Below are 25041 nucleotides of genomic sequence, written 5' to 3'. Positions count from 1 at the left end.
GTGGGGCTGTTATGAAAAATAAGTGTATAGATCATTCCTTATGAAATAATGACTTTGCTTAACTACATCTCATCATATTATTTGCCCTTTGTATTGTATACGTGGCATCAATTAAGAAAAGTTAACAGTGAAATCATTAGGCCTTGTTTGGTAACAACATCTCCACTCCATTCTTTATTTTTACTTTTCCTTAAAAATCAATTTCAAAACATTTTAACTTTTATTACTTTTTATATCACATCAACCCTAAACCCTAAAACAAAAAAAAACAAAAAAAAAAAAAAAAAAAAAAAAAAAAAAAAAACTACAATACAAAACTTTTTCATTTTTTCATACAAGTTGTTTTTACTTTATATCACATTAATCACTTCTTCGTACTTAAAAAAAAAAAAAATATATTACTTTAACAATCTTTACCAAACACATAAAAAGGTGAAAATGTACTTTTATTTTACTATTGACTAAATAATAATATATCAATAGCTGGTCAAGCAGCTACAAGTGAAGGACCAAAAGGCTCATCTCCAACAAAATTATTTTAACAGAGTTTTAGTAAAGAATTTTCTATGAATGTTTGAAACTGCATCTGTAGAAGTACCTCATTTCTTATCACAAGCTCTTCTAAAGCTGTACACAATTTCGAATCTTCATAATCCTTTAAGGAAGGCAGACTTTGCTTCCATCAGAAGGCGTTCTGGATTCCTGATAGTTAGACCAACTACCGGCGTTCCGACCGCCACTCCAACTTTAATTCCCGAAACAGAGTTGGAGCAAAGCAAAAAACAAAACAAACACCAAATTTCAGGGAGTGCCCGCTAAAAGTATGAGCTTCTTTGGATAAATAAAAGTTTATTCCTGGTGTGAAAGAATATGACATAGAGAGTAAAAACTTGAATCAGAGATCTCAATCTTTTTGAGAAAATCTCTTAACTGTTTCGGGCCAGCTAGTGAAAGAAACTTTACCTCTTGAAGCATTTCACGGAAGGCATAGTAGGGGTGTGGATCTGAATCACATAAAGTTCCTCTACATCAAATAGTACTGCTTGAAGAGGAGCAAGTGCAGCGAGGCAACTTTTGCTGGTTCCACAAAATGAAGGAAATAAGGCAAAAGTACGACCAAAGTGACATAATTAAATACATATATATACACATGATCCTTAAAGTCTTGGAAAATATATGAAAAGGCAGCATACCAAGAGGTCAGATCATCCGGTAACTATCTACAGCTTACTTTATGCATTAAAAGGGAACCACCATCTATTAAAAGGGAACCACTAGATGGTGGTTCCCAATCAACATTTTATGCTAAAATGGTAGGCAACTTCGCCCTAACACAGAAGACACGGAATCTTATTAACACCAAAAACTTATCTACAATTTTGTTTTTTTTTTTAAAAAAAAAAAAAAGAAAAGAAAAAAGTGGCATTCTTAATCAGGGCATCATTGTCAACGCCCTAACAAAACCTGTAAAGGCTCTCCATCTAATAATTGATATAGAACCCAACACATAAGTTGGACACTTATTCAAACCAGAAAATGACTACATTTTGTGAACAAGTTACACAAGAAATTCAGATACTACTCAAATTAAAATGGAATCCTTTCAGTTCCATGAAGTATACAAAGTACATATCCTCAAATCACATACAAAAACAACTAAAAATTGAAAATTGTCTTGTGTACATGATCTATCAACAGCTATGGCAATGAGCTGTAGTATTATATCAGTCAATGGTTCCTATTTCACAGATATTTTGGTAAAGAAGGAATTCAGTAATTGTCTATGAAGTTAATGGGATTGACCAGATATTCTTCCACAAAAGCAAGCATAAATTTTGCAACAATTTCAACTCGCTATGCTTTTGCATCCATTTTGTATTTAATCATAAAGTTTGATAATTGCTCACCAGAGGAAATAAGAAGAAATAGCCAAACAAGACCACAGTAGGAAGAGAGAACCAGCATCGTATATGCAATCAACCCGCGTCAAGCTGGAGTATACACATTCACAGGCAGAGAAAACAACTCTTGTACATGGGAATATAAGAGAAAATAACAAAGATGAAGACAAAATAGAGAACCATCTGAGTGAAATGAACCAAATTACCAGAAGAGCAGGTATTAAAATTAAAAGAAAAAAAAAATACTAAAATTGCGAAGCAAGGAGTCTTAGTTAGAAATTATTAATATAGAGTTCTGATGCTTATCATCTCTACAATGCATTAACAAACGGAGTCAAAAAATTTTACAACGGTTCAAAAGTTATTATCTAAACAAGTTAGTTTTAGATGTAGTCCTCGTTAAAAATAATTTTTATAAAATATTCTTGAAAACACATTTTTCAAAAAAAAAAAAAAAGGAAAAAAGAAAAAAGAAGAAGAAGAAGAAGAAGAAGAAGAAAAGAAAAGAAAATATTTTGTTGATTACTTTCAAGAAAACACGTTTGGTAATTAGTTTGAAAACCAGTATTAAAACGTGTTTGGTAATTAGTTTAAAAAGAATAAAGAGAACCAATATCATATATGTGTTTAGTGGCCACCGCATCACCAGAACAGTTTGGTGGCGATCACCTCAATTTTTGCGACAACTAGTGGCCATTGGACTTCGTCTAGTGACCATGTGGCCATCGAAATTGTCTGCTGGTCATTGGATCTATCATGGAGGCTATGGCATGGCCGTTGGACTTGTCTCGGCGACCACCACCTGGCGATCGAATCTGTTTGCAACTGCACCTGTTCAGTTGACAACACTTTCATATGTGGGCCCACATTTTAGAAAACAGTTCTCAAGCCACAGAACAAAAAACACTTTTCAAAGTAGTTTTCAAACAATATGTAAAGTTCCTAATCTTAATATATAAGACCATGACATGTTTATTTGGCCATGTTTACACTTGTGGTTAATGCTTGGAGGGACAAATCATTGTTGTAAACATGAATCAAATTGAGATTCATATTGCTCCTTGCATTAGTTTATAACAGCCAACTATTGAGCTTTCACTATCTTCAATTAACAGTCACGGTTTTCCTAATCATGGTACTTAAAAAGGCACCTAGACTCATTAACACTACTGGAAAGCAAAACAAAGATCAGCATGTCACTTTCTTCACCTAGATTAGTCTATCAGTTAAAGTGGATGCATTTACCCACCTCCCTTGCATAACTCTGACTAACACATTGTCAAGCCATAACTAGTGGCTTCAATCTTAAAAGAATAATTTTATATACCACTTCTCTGTTTAACACTTATCTCAATTCTTAGATCAGTCTTTGTTAAATAAAAAAAATTAAAAATAAAAAATAAAAATCTCAAAGGACTGATAAACACTGTCATATTAGCTTAGTGAAGTGGGAGTGGATGAGGGTCACAATATTTACGTGGTTCAACATAAATGCGTATGTTCACAGGAGAGATGAACAAGAAAAATTCCACTAACAAAATGGAATACAATAGGTGGTGAGAAATATTCAAATCCCAAGTCTTAATACACCCAAATCTCATACGCTCTCCCACTCAAGGTGTAGAGGACCCCTCTTTCTAATTTTCTAGCCGCATAACACAAATTACACAATGGAGATTGTTGTATGTATATGAGCTCTCTCTTAGAAGTAAACAGATTTTTAGCTCAAAGTTGGCATGCAGAAATTTGTCAACAAGAGAAAATCAAGGGCCGATAGATTTTGCTTTATAAAGAAACATGAATAAAATTCAGAGTCATACCTGCCTCTCTTTAGCTTTAAATCGCCATCTCCTTGTCCCTGACAGTATGCAACAGGAAAATACTAATTACTTAACCATGATCTCTTACATAAAGCCATAATTTCTGAAGAAACGTACTCAGTGTATATTCTGCCACTACCATGGGTCCATTTCCCTACTCAACTATACTCTCTTCCTTTCAGAGTCTTCATTCTTTGAAGTGTTATACTGTTCCCTCGCCAGCAGTTCTATAACAACATAAGTTCATGTTTACTTGAATACTTAACCTCCATAAACTCCTCTTAGTCCTATCTTCATTGAGCTCCCAATTTCTACACCATCTTAGAATCCCTACAGGACAGTTTCATCTGAGCACCCATCTCACTCAACATTGAGTATACCATGCTCCTCCGATGGACTGAACCATTCCCCACAAAAGATTTAGATTCAAACTCTCCTAGGTGAACCAGGCTAGACCCAGATGCTTTCTGCAACCCCCTTTCCTTCATCATCCTTCTCACATACTCTACATCATCCCATTTCCCTTCTGCAGCATATATATTTGATAGCAACACATAAGGCCCAATATCCCTAGGTTCCAACTCAATTAGCCGTTTAGCCACAATCTCTCCAAGCTCTGAATTTGAGTGTGTCCTACAAGCAGAAAGTAGAGCTCCCCATAAGGCAGGTCCCGACTCCATAGGCATCTTACTTATAATCTCCTCTGAATCTTTCATCAAACCGGCCCGGGCAAGGAGATCAACCATGCAACCATAGTGCTCCACCTTTGGTTCAATCTTGTAAACACGACACATTAGATCAAAGCACCACCAACCCTCCAAAACCATTCCTGCATGGGTACATGCAGACAAGACACAGGTGAATGTAGCATCATTTGGCTTTGGCCCTCTCTTCTCCATCTTCACGAACATTTCTAAGGCTTTTTCTGCATTCCCCTGCATACCATATCCCATGATCATAGAATTCCACGATACAACACTTCTGTTCGGCATCTCATCAAAAACATCTCTAGCCAAATCCACATCCCCACATTTTGCATACATTGTCAAAAGAGCAGTTGAAAGTAACAAATCAGGTTTAATACTATTATTTTTTAAATAAGAATGAACCCAGTTGCCTCTTTCAAGCCTCCCCAAGTTTGCACACGCAGTCAGGACACTCACAAGAGTAGCCTCATTTGGCTTAACCTCTCCTCCGTCAATCATCCTATCAAACAATGTCAGACATTCACTGTAATGCTTACACCGTACACAAAGAGCCAACATGATATTCCAAGAAACAACATTCCGCAGAGGCATAAGATCAAAGAACTCACGAGCCACAGAAACATTTCCAATCCTAGCATACCCATCAATCATACAATTCCACGACACAACATCTCTACAAGTCATTCTCTCAAACAAAGCTTTCGCTGCCTTCATATCCCCAATCCCCATATAACCCGCAATCATAGAATTCCAACTAAAAACATCTCTCTCACTCTCATACATATCATCAAAAAGCTCACGTGCAACACCAACCTCCCCATTCTTCACATACCCATCAATCATCGTATTCCAACTCACCAAATCCAAATCAGGCCCCGCATCAAACACCATCCGAGCATCCCCAATCCTCCCACAAACCGAGTACAAATGAATCAACGAGTTCCGCACAAACAAATCAGCCTCAAACCCAAATTTCACCACCCGGGCGTGAGCCTTTTCCCCTTCTCTCACCGACCCAATTTCAGCACACACCTTGACCAAGAGCGGAAAAGTATAATGATTCGGCACGACCCACTTCCCAACCATTCTTTCATGGTAAAATCCTAAAGCACTACGTGGGTCATCAAAATTCACATAGCTTCTCATAATAGTATTACACATAAAAGCATCGGGCTCTTCGAGGCAATCGAATACGTAAACACCATGTGAAACCATAACCGAAGCAGAGCAAAGCTTCTTCATGACTCGGCTAGCGGCAAGAGAATGTTGGAAGAGGCCAGAGACTATAAGCTGGGTGTGGACTTGGTTGAACTGCCTAATGCCAGTGCATGATTCCAACGCGTGCAAGATGGGATGGGTTAGCTTCAAGATGGGGAGGCCTTGGTTGTTTGTCTCGGTAGCTTCGTCTTGGCCATCGAGCCAGAGCCTTGGTGGGGTTTTGGAGAGGTTTTTCTGGGATTTGAGGAACTTGTCAAGTGAGGGTTTAAACCTAACGGCCATATTTCCCAGTGTACACTCTTGCAACTCATCATCCAATTCCCTGTAAAAAGGCAATTACAAAAACCACATCAGACCAAAATTTAAATTCTGGAAAATTAAATTTTGTGCTAACCCTAAAAGTCGAGATCGAAAAGCGAGGTCTGTTTTAATTTTATTTCATAAAGTCAAACATCGAAATTCACGCGACAAATAAAAATTAAGTCTTTCATTCTGGTTAGTGTTGGTGATGGTAATTGGTAAGAGTACTCTATCCATTTTTGGGCAGATTGGTGGCATCCAGATGGGGTTTTAATCGACAAAATATGGGGTACCGGGTGGTGTATAATTCTGGAAATCATTTGACTGCTCGGTTGAATAATATGATGAAGAATGGAGATTGGTTATGGCCTCAAACTAGATCGTTGGGAAGTGTCTGATTCTCTCGTGCTCACCGGAGAAGCTGAGTTGCTGTTTTGGTTTGGAGGTTTTATCGGTACATATCTGAGTTGGTTTAATTTTTGTGAGTTAGAGGTGAAATGTAATTTAGTGTAATATTATCATACCCTAGAAAGAAAAGGCCACTAGAATCTGGAATCCTTCTTTTTGTTTGATTATGGAATGAAAATGCAAACACAAAATTATAGGGATAAATTATGAATAGGAGCAATGCATCAACGTCAATTGCCATCACCCATTTTCACACACTGATAATATTACTTATGGATCAAAACTTGCTAAATAAGAGTAACGTTAGAAACCGTACTTTTATTTTACCAATATTTCATCTTGTTAATGTGACACTTTTTGCCTAAAAACAACATTTATGATATATATTTCGGTTGGCTGAAACTTATATAATAACCTTAATTTCCTAAATTTTTTGTACCATTAAAAAATTGTGTAAAGTTCATATCCTCCCTTCAAACTACCACCCAATTGACAATGTTTCTCAAACTTTTAATTTGGACAATGTCCCTTCCAAACTATCAAAAATTATCAATATTCTCCCATTAACAAAAATACCCTTAGTAAAATAAAATACTAAAAAAAAAAAAAAAAAAAAAAAAAAACCATGAGCAGCCAAATTTAAAAATTAAATGAAAAATTAAAAAGTTTTCATTTTTTCAAATTAAAATTTTTGTTTTTTTCTTTTCAAAGAAATGATTTTTTTTTTCTTTTTCAAAAAACATTAATATTTTTCGCTTTAAAAACAATTTTTTTTTTTGTTTTTTTAAAATTATTTATTTATTATTTATTTGAATTTATAGGGATATTTTTGTCTTATTGAAAAACTCGTGAGATCATTTTTGTCTTTTTGCTGAATTTAGGACATTGATAATTTTTTAATAGTTTGGGATACATTGTCCCAACTGAAACGAAAGTTTGAGAGACATTGTCAATTAAATGGTAGTTTAAGGGGTATGTGAATTTTTCCTTAAAAAAATTTATCCTATGACAAAAATACCCTTAATAGAATAAAATAAAATACTAAAAATTCAAAAACAAAAAGAGAAAGAAATACATAAAATCCAAGGGTGACCAAATTTAAAAAATTGAATGAAAAATTAAAAAATTTATTCGTTTTTTTTAAAAAAAAAAAATTAAAATTTTTTTTTTCAAAGAAATTGTTAAAAAAAAAAAAAAATCATTTTTAAAAATAATTATTAAAAAAAATGGTCTTTTAAAATTATTTATAATTTTGAATTTATAGAGGTATTTTTGTCTTATTAAAAAAACTATAAAGTTATTTATGTCTTTTTGCCAGATTTGAAGGAACATTGACAACTTTTTGTTAATTTATGAAGGCTATTGTCCTAATTAAAAGTTTTAGAGGGCATCATCAATTAAATAGTAATTTGAAGGGAGTATATAAACTTTTCCTCAAAAAAAATTCAACTATGTCGCCATGGAATTAAGATCCCCTCAAATTTTTTGTCCGAATTTGATAGAATTCGGGCAGGTAGTTGTGAGTGAGCATTTATGAGACCCATCTGACCAAATAAAAGTTGGGCTGCCCAACTACTTATCCGGTCAGGTGAATCTCATAAATGCTTACTCACAACAATCTGCCTGAATTGTATCAAATTCGGGTAAAGAATTTGAGAGGATCCTGATCCGTCGCGATGTCGGTAAAAATGGATAACCCCGGTAAGATTGAAGGCACCCTATCATAATCTATCCTAAAAAATAATTACGTTAATAATTTCAATTATACCAGCGTCCGGGCAAAGCTAATAATGATGAAATAAACCAAAAGTCGCTAATCCCCCATTCTCTTCACTTATTTTGGTCGTTCATGGTAGTATCTGGTATGACTGAGGGCCAATGCCGATAACAACTGCATAGGAGATCCTGAAACAGGGCGTCATCGGGTCCCTGCCGGTTTCCATGTCTGGCGTTGGCAAACCAACGTCGGCGCAGATGTTACCTCAAAGAGTATATCCAGCCATGGCTTAAGGATCCACACCTACGTATATTACTATCGTCGTAAGCTTCAAGCTTCAGGTCGAGCACAAATTGAATTTGAGGAAAAATTTTGTCTAACCTTCTCATTGTATATGCCAAGCTCCACAGTAATCAATATAGCATCCTGGCTGGAAACAATCAAGTTAGGAGTATGTAAAGTCCTCTTTCAGATTTCCGCCGAAGTAGAATAAAAGGGAGAAATTTTTTATACCTTTTAATCCCGTCGTTCAGTCACTATTGATACAAATCATAAAGAATAGCGATCCGAATACTAACTGACCGGCATTCAAATCGGCTTTTGAGCAGCAGTTAATTGTCCAAAAAGTCTACATCTTTCAATTTGGCCATGTGACATTCTAAAAGATCATTATGGTTTCATGCCATTGGAGGAAAAGACTAACCGGGAAAAAAGTACACAAATGACAAGCCATATAATCTATATTTGCTTTGCAAAAACTCTGCCACAAGAATAACCCAGCACTCAAAGCCTTCACACCTACGTGATTGACAAAATTCTGGTCTAATCCACAGTTCAGGCAACAAAGATTAGCGGGAATGGAACCACATCTCTGCAAGTTGGAAGTCTACTATTACCTTCGAGTCACATATCAGATACAGACCAAAGATATGCTTCTGTTTCTGTAGCTCGTTTCTCATTCGTCCTTTTAAACAATCCCTTCTCAAATCCTACAAGATGCAAAATAAAATCAATTAATCAATTCTGAATGCTAAACATACTTCTGTAAATCCTTTTTTGTTTCTTTGTGTAAGTTTCCACAGCTTCTAGGAAAAGTAAATAAGAAACATCTGACAGAAGGATGATAAAAGTGAACTGACCAGTACTACGGTCAACTCCGTCCCAATGTCTCCCTGGTCTTATACCATATCGATTTGGTGCAGCATCCAATCCTCTTTTTAACCAGCTGTGATTGGGAATGTCCTGAGGAATAATAAACCCTGATTCTTTCATTTTCTCGCTATCCCCTAGGTTCGGGAGATTCAGTTCAGGATGCTTTTTCTGCAAATGTCAAAGAGATTAGTTGAATCGGTATTAAATTCTTTAATTTCAGAACTAAAAATAAGCAAGTCAATTACTTACCTTCACCAAATGCGCCATGGGATCACCCCATCTTAATCTCTCTTTCATCATGTTGTCGAGTTCAGGATCATCTCTGCAGACAAGGAATGCATCTATTAATTCCTAAAATAGCAACTAGGTGTACACATAGGAAGGCAGGAAAATGAATGTAACAATAGTGCCTTTATTGAACAGAAGATTTATAGACACACAGTCAAGCACAACTAATATATATTATTCATAAAATGGAATGATTTAAAACCATCTTATTGTTACCATAGTAATCTATGATCAGTAAAGGACCTCAAATTTAGTCAGGCACAATAGAGGAGAACAGGCAAGAACCTGTATTCGCACCCACTTATTGTGCTGGATTACATTAACAGTTATAAACACCAATTACAACGGCTTTTCCCCAAGTATAAGATCTTCTAAACATATGGTCAAAAAGATGGCCAAGTATTTGTGGCATGATAAAATGTCTAAAAAAATTAAAAATAAAAATAAAAATAAAAAAATTTGTCACCATGAATATACTGGAAAAAGTAACTTACGTCATTTAAAACACACAACACATTTAAATGAAAAAAGCACCTTGATATCTGGCACCTTTGGTTTTACCTGGTTCGTGCAAATGGTTTATCCTTCTCAAGTTCCAATTCCTGCAGCCTATCTTCAGCTTCCCGCTTTTGAGCCAAGCCCTTGCCCCATTCCAACTTTACCTCCTGATCAAAACACATCGCAAATGAATATTAACACTCCTACAAGAAACAGATAAACGTTTATTTTTCAAGGAAAGAAACTTTAAACTCAAGCTACAACAGCAGAAAGAGAAATTAAAACTTGCTCACTAAGTCCCCAAGTCCTCAACCATGATGCACTTAAAATATCTAGAAGCTTTACTTCTCATTCCCCCATGCTGGAACAAGTTTTCATGCCCTCTAATATCTCACAGTTTAACACCTTTAGAAAAACAGAACTCCAGCATATCTGTCGTGCTTTGTAACAGAATTTCTTCACCGATTAGTATTGATAACCACCAAGTCTCTTTGAGAATTAACAGAATAACTATAGCAACACTAATAAAGTCTCTCAAGATATGAAAAAGGGATGAGGAAAACAAAAACTTTCATAGCTTTGATGAACACCATCAGGTTGCAGTTGGTACAAGATTGGTTCTCCCCCAACACAATTAAGTTCCTCACAAACAATAAGAAAAGAAAGAGAAGGAAAACTTAACTTATAACCCATGATCTTCCATCCCTATTGCAAAAAGGTACCCAAACTTTAAAAGCGCCATGAGTTATAAGTGAAGTTTTCCTTCTCTTTTTGCAATAGTGATGGAAGATCATGGGTACCTTTTTGCAATACTTCATTCCTGATCTTCCATCACTTATAACTCCTGATCTTTCATCACTTATAATTGAAGTTCTTCCAAAAAACAAAGAACCCTCATCTTGCACACATCCACATAAACATAGGCCCCATAGCCCAACTAGCCCTTATCCCTCACCCTCACAACCCGACTGTTGACATTCTTTTCTTGACAAAAATTTACCATAATATTTAATCATTAGTCAAAATCAATGATCCAGATTTTTCAGAATAAAGTGAATAGCTTATTCAGCCAAAGCTAAAATAGACATCACATAACTGAAGAAAGACCTAAGAGCATCAATTATAACTCCCAAATGGTTGTCCAGACATCCACTCATGACGAATAAATAGAAGAACTTTCTGCCAAGTCATATCTATACCATTCAACTTTGTGGATGAGCTCAAAATGTTCTATTTAAAGAATAAACATTAACTTTATACTACAATATAATACAGTACCTGATATAGTCAAAAGAGAACCACCATAAAGTTCCTCAGAATTAGCTCACTTGGAAAGTGTTTATTTTTTTCTTTATATAAGTAATCAAAATATCATTAAAAGCGCAATCTAGGTATACATGAAATATACAAGAGAAACACCCATCTAGAAGGAGAAAAAGAACAAAAAAACTTGGAAAGTGTTCATTTTAAGAGCAGATTTTCTTTGCAATTGTCTAAAGTGAATAACTCCCAATACTTAAATTTCCCATCAGCAAACATGGCTAGAAAGGAAATCTAAAGGTTGATAATTTGAAGCTGTTGCTCTTTTGTGTTAATGCTTTAATATCAGCAATTTAAAACAGCCAAACAGGGAAACTATGTGTCACATTATAGACACAAAATTTCCTGATTACCACCCAAAAAAGAAAAAAAAAATAGGGACACAGAATTTTCCATATTAAAGGTTCAGCCACTAGGATGAAACTTAACAAACATGTATATGCACTCTTGGACTACTATGTTATCTTTTAGCAATACATTTTCTTCACTCACGAGAAGCTTAATGCTTGAACTAAAATTGAATCTCTTTACCATGTAGCATTAAAATGCTGCAGACCATGGTAGCACCATGCTGGCATAACATCAAGCAAATAGACTCAAGGATTTGATGTTTACCAACAAAAGAAAAAGGGATTTGGGTCATTTTTATAACAAAAGTTATTATTAAAATTTATTTTGATAAGCAAAGCAAATTTATTAAAAAGTGCAAAGGGTGCAACCCAAGTACACAAGAAGTACCAAAAAAAAAAAAAAAAAATCATCGAGCAAGATCAAGAACAAGGAAAAAGAGCACAAAAGTTATCATTAAAATTTCTTTTGACAAGTAAAGCAAATTTAATAAAAAGTGCAAGGGGCGCAACCCAAGTACACAGGAAGTATAAAAAAAAAAAAACACCGAGCAAAATCAAGAAGAAGGAAAAAGAGCACAAAAATCATGCCTGACAGTTACTATAAAATGATGGTCAATTATATCGATAATAATAATTTCTGTGGGTTCTGGATCATGACACAATTCACTAGTCAAACATGACTCACTATACCGTTACTCAGGCATGACATATTCAAGGTTCTATTCCAAAGTACCTTGGGTTTCTCTTCTACTTTTACTTTCTGCCTTGATTTGAGGAATTCTTCCTTTGATATACGTTCTCCTGCAGCATTGACAAATGATGCCAAGTTAGACATGACATTATTATTATTATTATTATTATTATTATTATTATTATTATTTTTCTTTTTCTTTTTTTCTATAAAAAAGAAAGAAAGAAAGAAAGACGTTTCTTGACCTTTTATCCTATCACGATATACAGGTTCTGCTCCTCGACCACTTATAGAAGGATCCATCTTGTTAAACCTACACAGAGGAACAAATTTACGACACAATAAACAACTTACATTTACTAAACCAAAAAAAAGAAAATAAAAAAGAGCAGAATGATATAAACTTCAAACCTATATTCCTATTTGTCGTCGTGTTTATGAGAGTAATAATACATATAAGAACAGATCATTGACCACAGTAATATTCTACATTAATCCATAACTCTATTCCCTAGGCCCCCCATGAAACACACCTACACACTAAAAAGAAAGAAAAATAATCATAGACAATAATTCCGATAAAATTCAAATCACATACAAGCAGAACATATATACTTTATATATTGTGACGATTGTAAATCATGACCATTTATGTCAATTCCTAATGCACATACACTCATAGACAAGTATCTGTAGCTTCCCCTTATAGAGGGCAAAGCCAATTTTGGCCATTATGGAAACTACATAACCAATGCATGTGTTTGCAAAGCTTATACTGGAAATGCTGTCTGTCAGGGAACATCATATATGCAGCCTCATTGAATCCTGAAGAAGAATTCCATACAGCTAAGCTTCCTAGACTGGGCACAACTAACGCAGACCCGGTTGCTAACCATGGCAGATGGGACCTTATCCAAAGGTTGCATGCAACCATGCTCATCGTGAAAAACTTAAATATCACCCTACTGCATTATTGGACGAGTACACCATCAGAACAAGAGGTCAGCAGAAGTTTGCTGATTTTATGTAAAAATCTCATTGCTAGCTACAAGAGGAAGCAAACGTTCTCACAGCATGATATAAAACACAAATTATCAATAGCAACTAAGCTCACAATGGATCGGTTTTGAATGTGCATATAAGACAACAAATTTGATATATCTAAAATGACTCGAAAAAGATGGTAAACAAATTTTTTAATAAAGTTTTCTTGCTTACCAAAAAAAAAAAGATGGTAAGCATAATTCATTGACCATGAAAGTGACATCATCAGAGAGAATTCAAAAAGAAATGTGAAATTTTAAGAACATAAATTAGTTGTATACCTCAACAAATCATTCTTCTTAGTTCTAGCAATCTCTTCACTGATGTCTTGACCAGAAACCAGACCTGTTTTTTGTTGCTCTTTCACTGCAGCTTCCTTTCGGCTTTTCCTTGGTGGAGAAAGGTCTGAAGGCAAAGATGTACCTGAAGCATTGGTTTCAGTTCGATGCCTACGTGGAGGGGAAAGATAAGGCGGCCCATTTCTCCCAACATCCTTCCGGCTTTTCCTTGGGGGTGAAAGGTCTGACCCCAGGGAGGCACTGAAGTCATCTTGATATGGAGAATCACGACGACCCCTTCGAGGAGGAGAAATGTCAGGTGATGGTGATGGTGTATGGTGACGTTTCTGCTGCTGCCGTGGAGGTGACAAATCAGTATCTACTTTGTCAGATTCTAAAGGCCTCACTCCACGTTCTGATGAAGGTGTGTCATTCCGAACCCTCCATTTGCGAGGTGGAGACATATCAGAGTTCAGGTCATTGGAATATGCACGCTTCGTATCGCGTTCAGGTGATGGAGTATGGTGGTGTTTCCGCCGCTGCCATGGAGGTGACAAATTGGTGTTATCTCTGCCAGAATCTGAAGGCTTCAGTTCAGGTTCTGGTGAAGGGGTGTCATTCCGAACCCTTTGTTTACGAGGTGGTGACATATCAGAATATGGGTCACCAGATTTCCCACATTTAGGAGAGAGTGGAACCCAACCACTTCCATCATCTGATATGGCATTATATGGACGCCTGGCCCTCAGTTGTTCGAGCCTCCTCATCCGCTTAACCTCAATGTCCTCATCAACTTGTGGCTTCTCTTCATCTACATAAAACATTAGAAAATGTTCATCGCCATAATTACACACTTAACCCAAAATGGAAAACCATATAACACAAACAGAATGTGATGACTTTTTACCAGCTGAATCATCGTTTTCCTCTTCAAGATTTACTGGTTTATGCCAAACTGGATCTTCATCCACAACTAAAACGCCCCTTGCATCGGTTTTACTTTCAACCATCTTTTTCCTCTTCTTCTTCTTTTTCTGCTCTTCTTCAGCATTGCTCTCATATCGTTTTAGATATTCTTTAAGGGACTTGGGTCCCGAAGTTGAAGCCACCGCCATTGCTCAATATCAATGAAATTCCTAACATCGAAGTAGATTCTTATTATACAGCTTAATTTCATGCCAAATAAAAAGTTACTCCAGTAGGTTTTCTAGCAACATCAAAAAGGTTTTTTAACTCCTCTGCTATTGCCAAAACCCAAGCAGACTCGATTAACTGCCTACAATTGCCTATATCAGCATTTTAACTATATTTTGGAATTTGCCACAGGCAAAAAATCAAACACAAACCAGGCAATAGCAATATCAAGTTGCATACAATTTCAATCAGACAATTCTAAGACCTTAAAGTCACCTCTTCAAGAACGGGCAAACCTTAATTTATCAAATTAAGAACTAAAAAAAAAAATTCCAGTTGATAACCAACACAACTCCACAAAGCGTATTTAAGTTCAATACTACACATCACAACTTAACCAATAAATTCGCTTTTACGCATGCAGTTCGTAAATTTATATACACAGAAGACATACATATAAATATAATCACTTATTATTATATATGTATGTGTGGATGTGACTGAGAGAGAATAGTATCGTACCTATGCAAGCTAGGTTTTTGACGATTGGCCACTTGGAAGATTTTCTGTTCGAATTTGGGAATTTTCTTTCGATTTCTTTGTTTCTTTCTTGCCGACTTTCACTCAGTCGAGGGTTTGGATTTGAATAAGCGTTCGAATTAACTTCCTGATGAGGTTGTCGTCGTCGTCGTCGTTGTAAAATGGGTCGGTGACTTTCTAGTCGGAATGTCGGATTCTGTGTGGACTTGGCATAAACCAGGCCCTTTACGCCCTCTAATAGAAAAAAGACACATCAGCACATTACACCAAATGAAATTATGCAAAACACACACGATCCAAACCCCCCTTTCTCGAGCTCCCTTTCCCATTCAATCTGAAAGCACCCAGTCACTGCCCATCCACTGTCTACGAGTGATCACCCAGCAACACACACAACATACATGATCCACAAACTTTCCTTCAACTTCCAAATCAAACAAACTTACACTTGAACACTGTGGCGGTGGCAGAAGAGATAGAAAACAATAACTTTCCAAACTGGGGCGGAGGAGCAGCGCCGCTCGTCGTCAGCGGGGTTCAGCGGTGGTGTTTCTCAGATCTCTCGGTGGCTTTGGAATCTTGAATGGGAAAAAGGGGGTTTTATCGATGAGAATAACTTTCAAATCCGGTGGGAGTCCAATGCTGAAAAAGCCGGCGGAGTGGTCCGGCCTGGGCGGTGGCAGCGGGGTCCGGCCCGGGTGGTGGTGGTGGAGTTTTTGACCTTTTTTTAGAAGGTGAATAGGGAGTTGCTGAGAGGGATCCGGTGTTTCAGCTACATTTGATTTTTTTGTTTCTCCCTAACGTGTCATCTTCTTATTAGTAGGCACAAAAGACCTGTTTTATGCATGACCCCACACACAAGTTGCTCTCCTTGGCCAATGGCTATGATATTAAAGGAATGAGAATAACTTCAATTCGATTATGGCATAAAGTAGGCTTGGTTTGTCCACAAATGAAAAATTGACATGTAAGCCTGGAGCAAAAAAATTACATACAAGCAAAACACCTGATTTTTTTTTTTTCTCTCTTTGCAGTGAAATGAAGAGATCGAGGGAGAGAGATGAGAGATGGAAACCCAGGCCCGACCATCGACCCCCGACCCCGACCCTGACCCAGACAACCAAACTGGCGTAGCCCATGGAAGCCGCGCCACCACGTGGCCAACCCGAGTTCGACCTCGACCACATCGCTGTTCGCCATCTCCGATTGAACCAAAATGCCGAGAGCACCAAATCACCGGACCAGATGTGATCACTGAAAACCACTAGAGGGGTGAGAGGGGAGAACGGCCGGCGAAAGGGAGAGGACGAGGCTCAGTTTGGATCTGTGGCTGGATCTTTGTCGACGGTGTCGGGAGGGCACGGGGAAGAGGATCTGGAGGGTCGCCGGATCTCTGTGGTTGGAGGACCGGCCATCTGGTGACGGGGAAGAGGCAGTCGGCTGACGGGTTGGGTTGAGGAGCTTCAGTCTTTTTTTTCATAATTTTTTTTTTTAGTTCAGGTGGACGTGCGGTGATTTGGGGTGGACCAGCGGACCGGCTGACGGGCGGACGGCGGATGGGCGGACGTGCAGTGGGGTTTTTCTTTTGTTTTGGAATGGTGGTAATCTGAAGTTGTGAGAGGGATTTTTCCTAATTCACCAAAATTTCAATTTTTTTGCTTTTATCTGATATGTTAAGTGATTATTGGTGGGCATAACCCTCTCTTTTTTGCCACTATTGTATAGATTTTTAAAAACGCAGTTAAGTATTTATTAAAATTGTAGTTTGACCTTTAAAATCGTAAATTAACATTTAAAATTTCACGTTTTTAAAAAAATACCCATTGTCTATGATTTGAAAAGATAGTTTTATACGTTTTTAAATTGTAATTTTTTAAAAATGCAATTCTCAAACGATTCTTTTTGGTTTAAAATTACATTTTTTATTTACGAAATTGCAATTTCAAACACACGTTTAACTTATTATGTGTTTTTTTTTTTTTTTTTTTTTTTTTTTTTTTTTTTTTTGGAGAAAGAGTTTTGACTCTTGTGAATATACTTTTTTGCCTAGTGTATTATAATGGGGAAAGGCCGAAAGGGGTTACACACAAAGAGGGTAAAATTTATTCTAATGTGAATATCAATTCTATGGTTTACTCAAATGACATTTACTTAAAAAAATTTAATTTTAATTTTTTTAAAAAAAAAAAAAAAAGAAAAAAAGAAAAGCAAATGACATTTGCTTCTGATGATGGAATATATTTTGAATCATCGCGTATCTTATTTGCAAGTTATTCTATTTTTATCGAAACTGTTGTTAAAAAATAAATAAAGAGTTGATTGACAGTGCCACATCAGCAAATCAGAATAAAAGTGTGGTATATCATTGCTCTATTTTTGTCAGGAAGTCAAATATTTCTTGAAATGTTGAGAGGTTTCACTCACCTCCAGCCTAGAGGGGGAAGAAGGAGCAAAGAAGCAAATGGTCATCTAAGTGCATTGTTTTTGACTTTTTGGGCGAGTAATAAGTTTCACATTTTAGACCATTTTAGGATTGACTAACATGTAACAGAATCTCGCTGAATTATATAACATCAAGAGCAGCTTCAAAATACATGGAAACAAAAACCATCTATTTGTTAGTGAGGGACTCGTAATAAAGAATTTATACATTGGAAAGCCTGCAATGCCAAACCAACTCCAATTAGTTTATGGATGCTTTTCACAACTAGAACATCTATGCTCTTTTCTAATAACAGCCATTGCTCTTAATTTGAAACTATCAAGCCATTTCAGCTAATCAACAGTACTATTTCGAATGTACATGTCTCACTCCATAGCAATAGAAGATTTATACAATGCTTGTGGTAGCATATCCTTTGACTAGTTTTCAAGAGTTGAAATCCTTGCAATATAGATGTGTCTCAACTCCAATAAAAAGATGGTTTTGGAAGGTGATCGTGCCTATCTAGTATGATCCTCACAATATTTGCATCTATCCAATGAACAGAAACTTCCCCACAGCTTACATATTTCACCCACTTTCTTATGATTTACCTGCTGTCCTACATAAGAGAGCTAACATCTCATCCACTTGTGGATGTAATTATCTCCTGACAGGAACACATGAGCTTTCCCTTTCAGCAGTATCAAACTACAGCCAGGAACCTTTGTGACACCCTTCAATTTCATCTTCTTCCTCAACATTGTTCCCTCAACATCCTGCCCATTTGCTGCGTAAATGTTACAGAGCACCATGCGGGCAGGTGCATTAAAAGGATCCAGCTCAAGGAGTCATTTGGCTGCACGCCTAGCGATCTCAGCATTTGTCTCATGAAATCCACATTGACCAAGCAATGACCCCCAAACAGCACGATCTGGCTAAAGGGGTAGCCCCAAGGCCCCCAACGCTAGCTCCTCTGCTTGTTTTACTTTCCCTGCTCGGCCCAAAAGATTAATCATACAAATATAATGCTCCAAACCTGGTCGAATTGCATAAGCATCAATAATGGCTCTAAATATCTCCCACCCTCGACTGACCAGGCCAGCATGGCTACATGCTGATAGGACCCCCAAAAAAGTAACATAATCTGGGTGGGTCCCAGATCTAAGCATGTCTTCAAAGATCTTGAGGGTTTCATTTGCTAGCCCATGATGTGAAAACCCCATGATCATGGAATTCCAAGAAATTAAATCCCGAGAAATCATGTTTGAGAATATGCCATATGCATCACCTATCTCCCCACATTTTGCATACATTGAGATCAGAGAATTCTCATGAATCAAGTCAAATTCATACAATGTTTTCATCATCATGCAATGGAACTGCCTCCCCTGATCAAGATATGACAATGCACCTGTGGCTCCAAGAAGAACAGAATATGTAGAACTTAAGAGCTGAAACACACTGGGCTCGCATTTCTGAAAATAAGTAGGTGGCTTCTGCAAAAAGCTCATTTTGGACATGCCCTGAAATCATTGCAGTCCATGCAGCTGCATCTCTTTGAGGCATATTGTAGAACATATAGCATGCCTTCGATACTTGCCCAACACTGAAATAGCCATTAATCATAGAAGTCCATGAGATCTTATCTCAGATGGGTACCATGTCAAACAAATTTTGAGCCTTTTCCAGCTGTGCAATGCGAATATAGCCATTGATAATAGAATTATAAGAACATATATCTAGATTACTCATAAAAATGTAGCGTGCAAAATCCATCAAACCAAAAATAGAGTACTTGTGAATGAGGCTTCTAGATAACATGCCATCATAATCATCATACTCCCAACTGTTAATGACTAACTGAGCATGTAATTGCATGCCAAGACAATGAAATGCTATTCCAGCACAAGCATAAGCAAGTGAAATGAAAGTCTCCCATTTGGTTTTACATCAAAATTCCCTCTCATTTCAAGAAAAAGCAACAAAGCCTCTTTATAGAACCCATTCCAAGTGAACCCACCTATCATGGCTGTCCAAGAAACAATGTTCCTCTCAGGCATCCTCTGAAACAGACAATACCCCTCTTCCATATTGCCCATTCTACAATAACCAGCTATCATGCTAGTCCAAGTGACCAAATTTCTCTCTTGCATCTCATTAAACAACGCTTTTGCTTCTTCCATTCTACAATTCTCAGCATACCCAGCTAAACAACGCTTTAGCTGAAAGACCAGTCTTGCTTCTTCCAAATCCCCATTCCTAATCAACCCCACCACCATCAAATTCCAAGACACAGCATTCCTTTCTGGCATCACTTCAAACAACCTCTTCGCCTCACCGATCCTTCCCGCATCCGCCAACCCACAAAGCATTGAAGTCCAAGACACAACATTCCTTTATGGCATCTCCTCAAAGAACCGCCAAGCCTCACTCAACCTCACACTCTGCGCATACCCAAACAACATCGCATTATAAGTAACAACATTCCTCTCGAGCATGACATCAAAGAGCGCCCGGGCTTCATCAACAACGCCGTTCTTCGAGTAATTTTACAGCAATTAAGTCCAGTGTACGATTCGGGCATGTCGGTCTCTCTCAGACAATTCTTCAAGCAAGTTACGTGCTTCTTCAAGCCTACGTTTGGAAAGGTAGAAGAGGAGTTGAGTCATCGTTCGTGAGTTTCGGATAATGGGTTTTGGAAAATCCGAATCATGTGATCTGGGTTCCGAAGCGGCTGGCATAAATGAAACTGTGCTGAAGCTTGGTTGAGGTTTTCGGGAGAGAAATTTGAAAGATTCTTATGCTCAGATCGTTTTGGCGTAAAATAATTTTTGAAAAATAATTTTTACATTTTACAGTATTTGATAGAGGTAAAAATAATGGTTAACGAAAATCATTTTCAGTTTGACGGTAAAAACTTTTTTAATTTTCAAAAAACGATTTACGATTTTTAAAACCGTAAATCGTTTTTCGAAATTAAATTATTCGTTCTTACACGCACGTTTGATATCCGATTGCCAAAATTTAGCAATTGTTGATCGTCGGAATCCAACCGGTGCCGGAGTCCGACAACATTCGGTCGCCGGTATCCTGCCGGTGCCGGAGTCCGGCCGGAATATTGCCGGATTCTGACCAAAACGGCCGGATCCTGCCATTGATCGGGTCCGATCTTGAAGATTCCGACCGGATATGACCTGATCCGGCCGGATCCGGAAGTTTCCTGTCGGATCCAGTCAAACTTTCTCGCCAGAATCCGGCAACGGCGACCAGACGTTGTCGGATTCCGGCGGCATTTGTCAAACTCTAATTTTTGTATTTTGTAATTTTTTCGTGCGAACAAAATACCAAAAAATATTTTTGAAAAAGTCAATTTTTTTTAAAAATAACTTCATCAAAATTATTTTACAACAAAAATTATTTTATATCAAAACAAGCGGAACATTAAACAAATGGTGGGCATTAACCGCTTTTCAAAAGAAGATAACAGAAATCGCGGAAACAATTCACTGTTAATGGTACTAATCGCCTTCAAAGTGAAAGAATAGAGTGCTGCAGGCTGTAGCCAATTTAGCGGACCTTAATTACAAAACAAAACAAAAAAAAAAAAAAAAAAGAAAGAAGAAAAATAGCGGACCTTCAAACGATGCCGTTCATAAGGAACCAAAGAACAAGATTAGATTAGGTGTCCCCCACTTTTAATCTAAGCAACATTTATCTTTTAGTAATGATACAATTAAAAAAAAATAGAAAATAGAAAATAAAAATCTTTAAAAATTAATAAAACTTTAAAAAATAATTCTTTTTTTTTAAACAAAAAAAATTAAAAATGGTAGTTGAGCCACCCCTTGGCCAACTTGGGGGTGGCCAAAAACGAGAAAAAAAAAATAAAAATTGTTAGAGCGCCCTTGGGGTGGCCGAACCACCATCGTGGTCCTCAGCGTGAGCCACCCCCGAGGGCCAAAACCTTTTTATAATTTTTTTTCTTTTCTTTTCTTTTCTTTGGCCATTGAGGGTAGTCGAATTAGCCTCATCGGTCAAAACTCTCACAATTTTTTTTTTTTTTTTTTCTTTTTCTCTTTGGCCATAAGAGTGGCCAAACCACTTCAAAAAAGAAAAAGTGGCCGAACTATTCCCAGGCCGGCCAAGGGGGTGGCTAAGCCTCTCTCATAGCCAAAATGGCCACTCTCATTTTGCCCTCGGCGGCTCGGCCACCATTTTTTTTTTTTGAATTTTTTAATATATATTTTTTTTAAAAAAAAATTAAAATTTTTAATTAATTTTTTTATATTGTGTCATGTGTCAATCTTCAGGAGTTGACACGTGGCAGACCATTAAATATTAGATGGAAAAATAGACAAAGCTATCAAGTTCGTCTTTTTCCAAACCACAATTACTATATGTGATACAAATAAAAGCAATAAAAAAAAAAAAAAAAAAAATTTCAAATCACATGCACTGATAAAGTTAAACTTTTTTTTTTTTTTTTCCTTTTTTTCATTCTTTTTTTTTCGACTGTTGTATAAAAAATCTGAAAATTTTAGCTCCAACCTGAAGGCCGAGAATCCGAGATTGAGATCTCTGACCAAACATGGAGTTCCTCGACGAAGAGAGCAGGCCCAGGTTCCTCTTCCAGTCTCGCCCAACCCCTTCTTCGCCGACCGATTCACAAAGCCACCAAAAACCCAGTAAGCCATTCTTCTTCGTCACAATTTCTATCTCCTCCATTCTCCTCCTTCTCTCCCTTCTCTTCCTCCAATCCGAACCCTTGAAATCCCTCCTCTTCTGGGTCTCCCTCTCCCTCTTCCTCGGTCCATTTGCCCCCGCTTCCCTCACCGGTGGTGACGTCCGCGTCGGTCAAGGCCCAATCGTCGTGTTCCCTCCCAATCAAGAACCCGAAACATTGGAGGAAACCAACAAGCGGGCATCCCAAAAGAGACAGAAACCGCATAGAAATGAAGGATTTTTGGGTGTGAATTCGGTGGTTGCGGTGGAAAAGGATAATGGGTTTGCGAGAGAAGAGAAGGAGGGTGGGGAAAATGGAGGGAGTGGAGGTGGATTTGGTATGGAGGAAGAGAAAGAATGGACTGAGGAGGATATTGGGGTATTGAGGAAGCAATTGGCTAAGCATCCGGTGGGGAAGCCGGGGCGGTGGGAGGCGATATCGGAGGCGTTTAGAGGGAGGCATAAGGTTGAGAGTGTGATCAAGACGGCGAAAGAGTTGGGGGAGAGGAAAGTGGATGATGGGGATTCATATGCACACTTTTTGAGGAAGAGGAAGCCAGTGGATAAGCGAGCCGATGGTGAGAATGAAGGATTGGATGGCAGGGTGGTGGAGAATGGTGAGGCTACGGAAGAGAGTGGTGGTGGTGAAGGCGGGGTGGGGTGGAGTAATGGGGAGGATATTGCATTGCTTAATGCATTGAAGACGTTTCCTAAAGAGGTAGCGATGAGGTGGGAAAAGATTGCGGCTGCTGTGCCGGGGAAGTCGAAGGCGGCTTGTATGAAGAGAGTTGCTGAGTTGAAGAGGGATTTTCGGAGTGCGAAGGCTGCTACTGAGAGCTAGATGAAGAATTGGACTGTTTTCAGTGCTTTTTGTGGATTTTGGGATAAATGTTGCAATGTGGAGGCGATAGGTTAGTTAGTACTTATTTATGGGCTGGTTTTTTTTATTCTCTTTCTTATGATATTGAGATTAATGCCCTTGTTTTGATTCTGCGTTCAAGACATATTGTTTTCATTACTTGTTATTTGAGATTGTATGGTAATAAGAATGAAAATTAGCTGCTTAAGTGCTTTTCAGAAGTTGGTGAAATTGGATATGTATTGTTGTTCTGATCTGTTATAAATTTCTAGATTTTGTTGTGCATATATGGGAAAAAAGATCCTACAGGCCACCAGTTGATGCTTTAATGGCCTTATCATACAGATCAAGTTCTTCCAAACCTATATTTCATTGTCGGTTAGTCAATATCATTATGCTGAATGGGGATTGCAAATTTTTTTTTTTTTTGTCAGAAGGATGCTGGCTAGGATTGATTGTAAAATATATTAGATGTATATATGTGTGTGTGTTTATTAATTTATGTAAACATTAAGCACATACTTTGAAAGAATGAAATGAGAAATGTGTTTGGTTGCTTGACCAAACAGACTGTATTGCATTAGAAATTATAGATGATTACAAGTGGTCCTTGACCAGAGTACAAAGGATAGAACTGTAGGCTAATTACAATGCTTAAGAGAGTGAACTAAGTAATCCTAGTCTTATACACTAAGCAGTTTGCAGACTGTTATGGCAGTGAAATAGAAGCAGTTAGTATGCTGATTTAGTTGATGGCTTGCTGCAGCACGGTTTGCAGGTTGGGCAGTTGACATGCTTTTCTGTGTATGGAGCTTCTGCAATGTTGGTATGCTGTACAAACGTGTTGGCAACCGATTACTTGAGAAGGTAGGATGCTTGTGATAACCGAAGGCTTGGATACTGAGTGTACTGAGCATGTTCCTCAACCAACGGCTAGTAGTTGTTAGTATGCTGATTTAGTTTTGAGGTTGCTGTATCCTCTGCATTCTATGTTTTTTCCTTAACACCCCCTCGCAAACTGATGGGTGGACAAACCATCAGTTTGGTACGCAACAAGCAGAATCTATTGGCGGTAAGGCCTTTAGTAAATATATCAGCTAGTTGGTCCAAGGTGGGCAGGTGTCGGAGAGTGATGTCCTTGTTGGTGACCTTCTCTCGAATGAAGTGGAAGTTCACTTCGATATGTTTAGTCCGGGCATGGAACACCAGATTGGAAGCTAAGGCAAGTGCTCCAGAGTTATCACACCAAAGAGTTGGACATGATAAGAGTGGTAGGTTTAACTCTCTAAGGAGCATACGGATCCAGTACATTTCAGCGGTGGTGAGGCACATGGAGCGGTATTCTGCCTCGGTACTGGAGTGGGAAACCATACTTTGTTTCTTGGCTGACCAGGATAGGAGATTAGAGCCAAGAAAAATTCCATATCCAGTTGTGGATCGCCTATCATCAGGGTTGCCTGCCCAATCAGCATCACAAAAGGCATTGAGGAGAAGAGGACTTTGGCAATAATAGAGTCCATAGTCGACTGATCCCTTGAGATATCTGAATACCCTCTTAGCTGCTGTGAAATGGACTGAAGTGGGGTTGTGCATGTGTTGGCAGAGTTGATTCACTGAATAAGTAATGTCTGGTCTTGTGAGAGTTACATATTGGAGAGCTCCAACAATA

At 37.7% G+C, this 25041-nt stretch overlaps 3 protein-coding genes and 1 pseudogene across 11 annotated transcripts; 1 reads left to right on the top strand and 3 right to left on the bottom strand.

The window, feature by feature from the left end:
* Positions 1 to 430: 430 nt before the first annotated feature.
* On the bottom strand, positions 431 to 6375 carry LOC133855081 (pentatricopeptide repeat-containing protein At4g18840-like). Of its 5 annotated transcripts, XM_062291384.1 has the most exons (7): positions 6175 to 6351; positions 3839 to 5968; positions 3722 to 3759; positions 2571 to 2732; positions 1908 to 2027; positions 964 to 1077; positions 431 to 855 (listed from the first exon to the last, which is right to left on the bottom strand). In XM_062291384.1, the coding sequence occupies exons 1-2, from the start codon at positions 6264 to 6266 to the stop codon at positions 4033 to 4035; spliced, it is 2028 nt and encodes a 675-aa protein (XP_062147368.1). In that variant the 5' UTR covers positions 6267 to 6351; the 3' UTR covers positions 431 to 855; positions 964 to 1077; positions 1908 to 2027; positions 2571 to 2732; positions 3722 to 3759; positions 3839 to 4032. The 5 variants fall into 5 exon arrangements, with proteins under 5 accessions (XP_062147368.1, XP_062147366.1, XP_062147370.1 ...); XM_062291382.1 differs by lacking the exons at positions 1908 to 2027; positions 2571 to 2732; XM_062291386.1 differs by lacking the exons at positions 1908 to 2027; positions 2571 to 2732 and having other exon boundaries at positions 3722 to 5968; positions 6240 to 6375.
* A 1681-nt stretch (positions 6376 to 8056) lies between these two features.
* Positions 8057 to 16078, bottom strand: LOC133855082 (uncharacterized). Of its 5 annotated transcripts, XR_009896929.1 has the most exons (12): positions 15813 to 16078; positions 15349 to 15600; positions 14600 to 14828; positions 13696 to 14503; positions 12616 to 12683; positions 12413 to 12480; positions 10073 to 10176; positions 9473 to 9545; positions 9211 to 9391; positions 8585 to 9060; positions 8453 to 8501; positions 8057 to 8374 (listed from the first exon to the last, which is right to left on the bottom strand). XR_009896929.1 is itself a non-coding variant. In XM_062291387.1 (9 exons), the coding sequence occupies exons 2-9, from the start codon at positions 14805 to 14807 to the stop codon at positions 8975 to 8977; spliced, it is 1596 nt and encodes a 531-aa protein (XP_062147371.1). In that variant the 5' UTR covers positions 14808 to 14828; positions 15349 to 16078; the 3' UTR covers positions 8557 to 8974. The 5 variants fall into 5 exon arrangements, 1 of the variants encoding a protein (XP_062147371.1); XR_009896928.1 differs by having other exon boundaries at positions 15349 to 16078; XR_009896930.1 differs by having other exon boundaries at positions 8968 to 9060; positions 15349 to 16078.
* A 1923-nt stretch (positions 16079 to 18001) lies between these two features.
* Positions 18002 to 20575, bottom strand: LOC133854869 (pentatricopeptide repeat-containing protein At1g32415, mitochondrial-like; annotated as a pseudogene).
* A 1730-nt stretch (positions 20576 to 22305) lies between these two features.
* On the top strand, positions 22306 to 23596 carry LOC133854972 (transcription factor MAMYB). The gene has a single exon (XM_062291253.1). The coding sequence runs from the start codon at positions 22380 to 22382 to the stop codon at positions 23352 to 23354; it is 975 nt and encodes a 324-aa protein (XP_062147237.1). The 5' UTR covers positions 22306 to 22379; the 3' UTR covers positions 23355 to 23596.
* The last annotated feature ends 1445 nt before the right edge of the window (positions 23597 to 25041 follow it).

Source organism: Alnus glutinosa, chromosome 13 (genome assembly GCF_958979055.1).
Source record: "Alnus glutinosa chromosome 13, dhAlnGlut1.1, whole genome shotgun sequence".
Taxonomy (NCBI): domain Eukaryota; kingdom Viridiplantae; phylum Streptophyta; class Magnoliopsida; order Fagales; family Betulaceae; genus Alnus; species Alnus glutinosa.
Note: the sequence above shows the minus strand (reverse complement) of the source record. Positions and strands in the feature narration are given on the sequence as shown.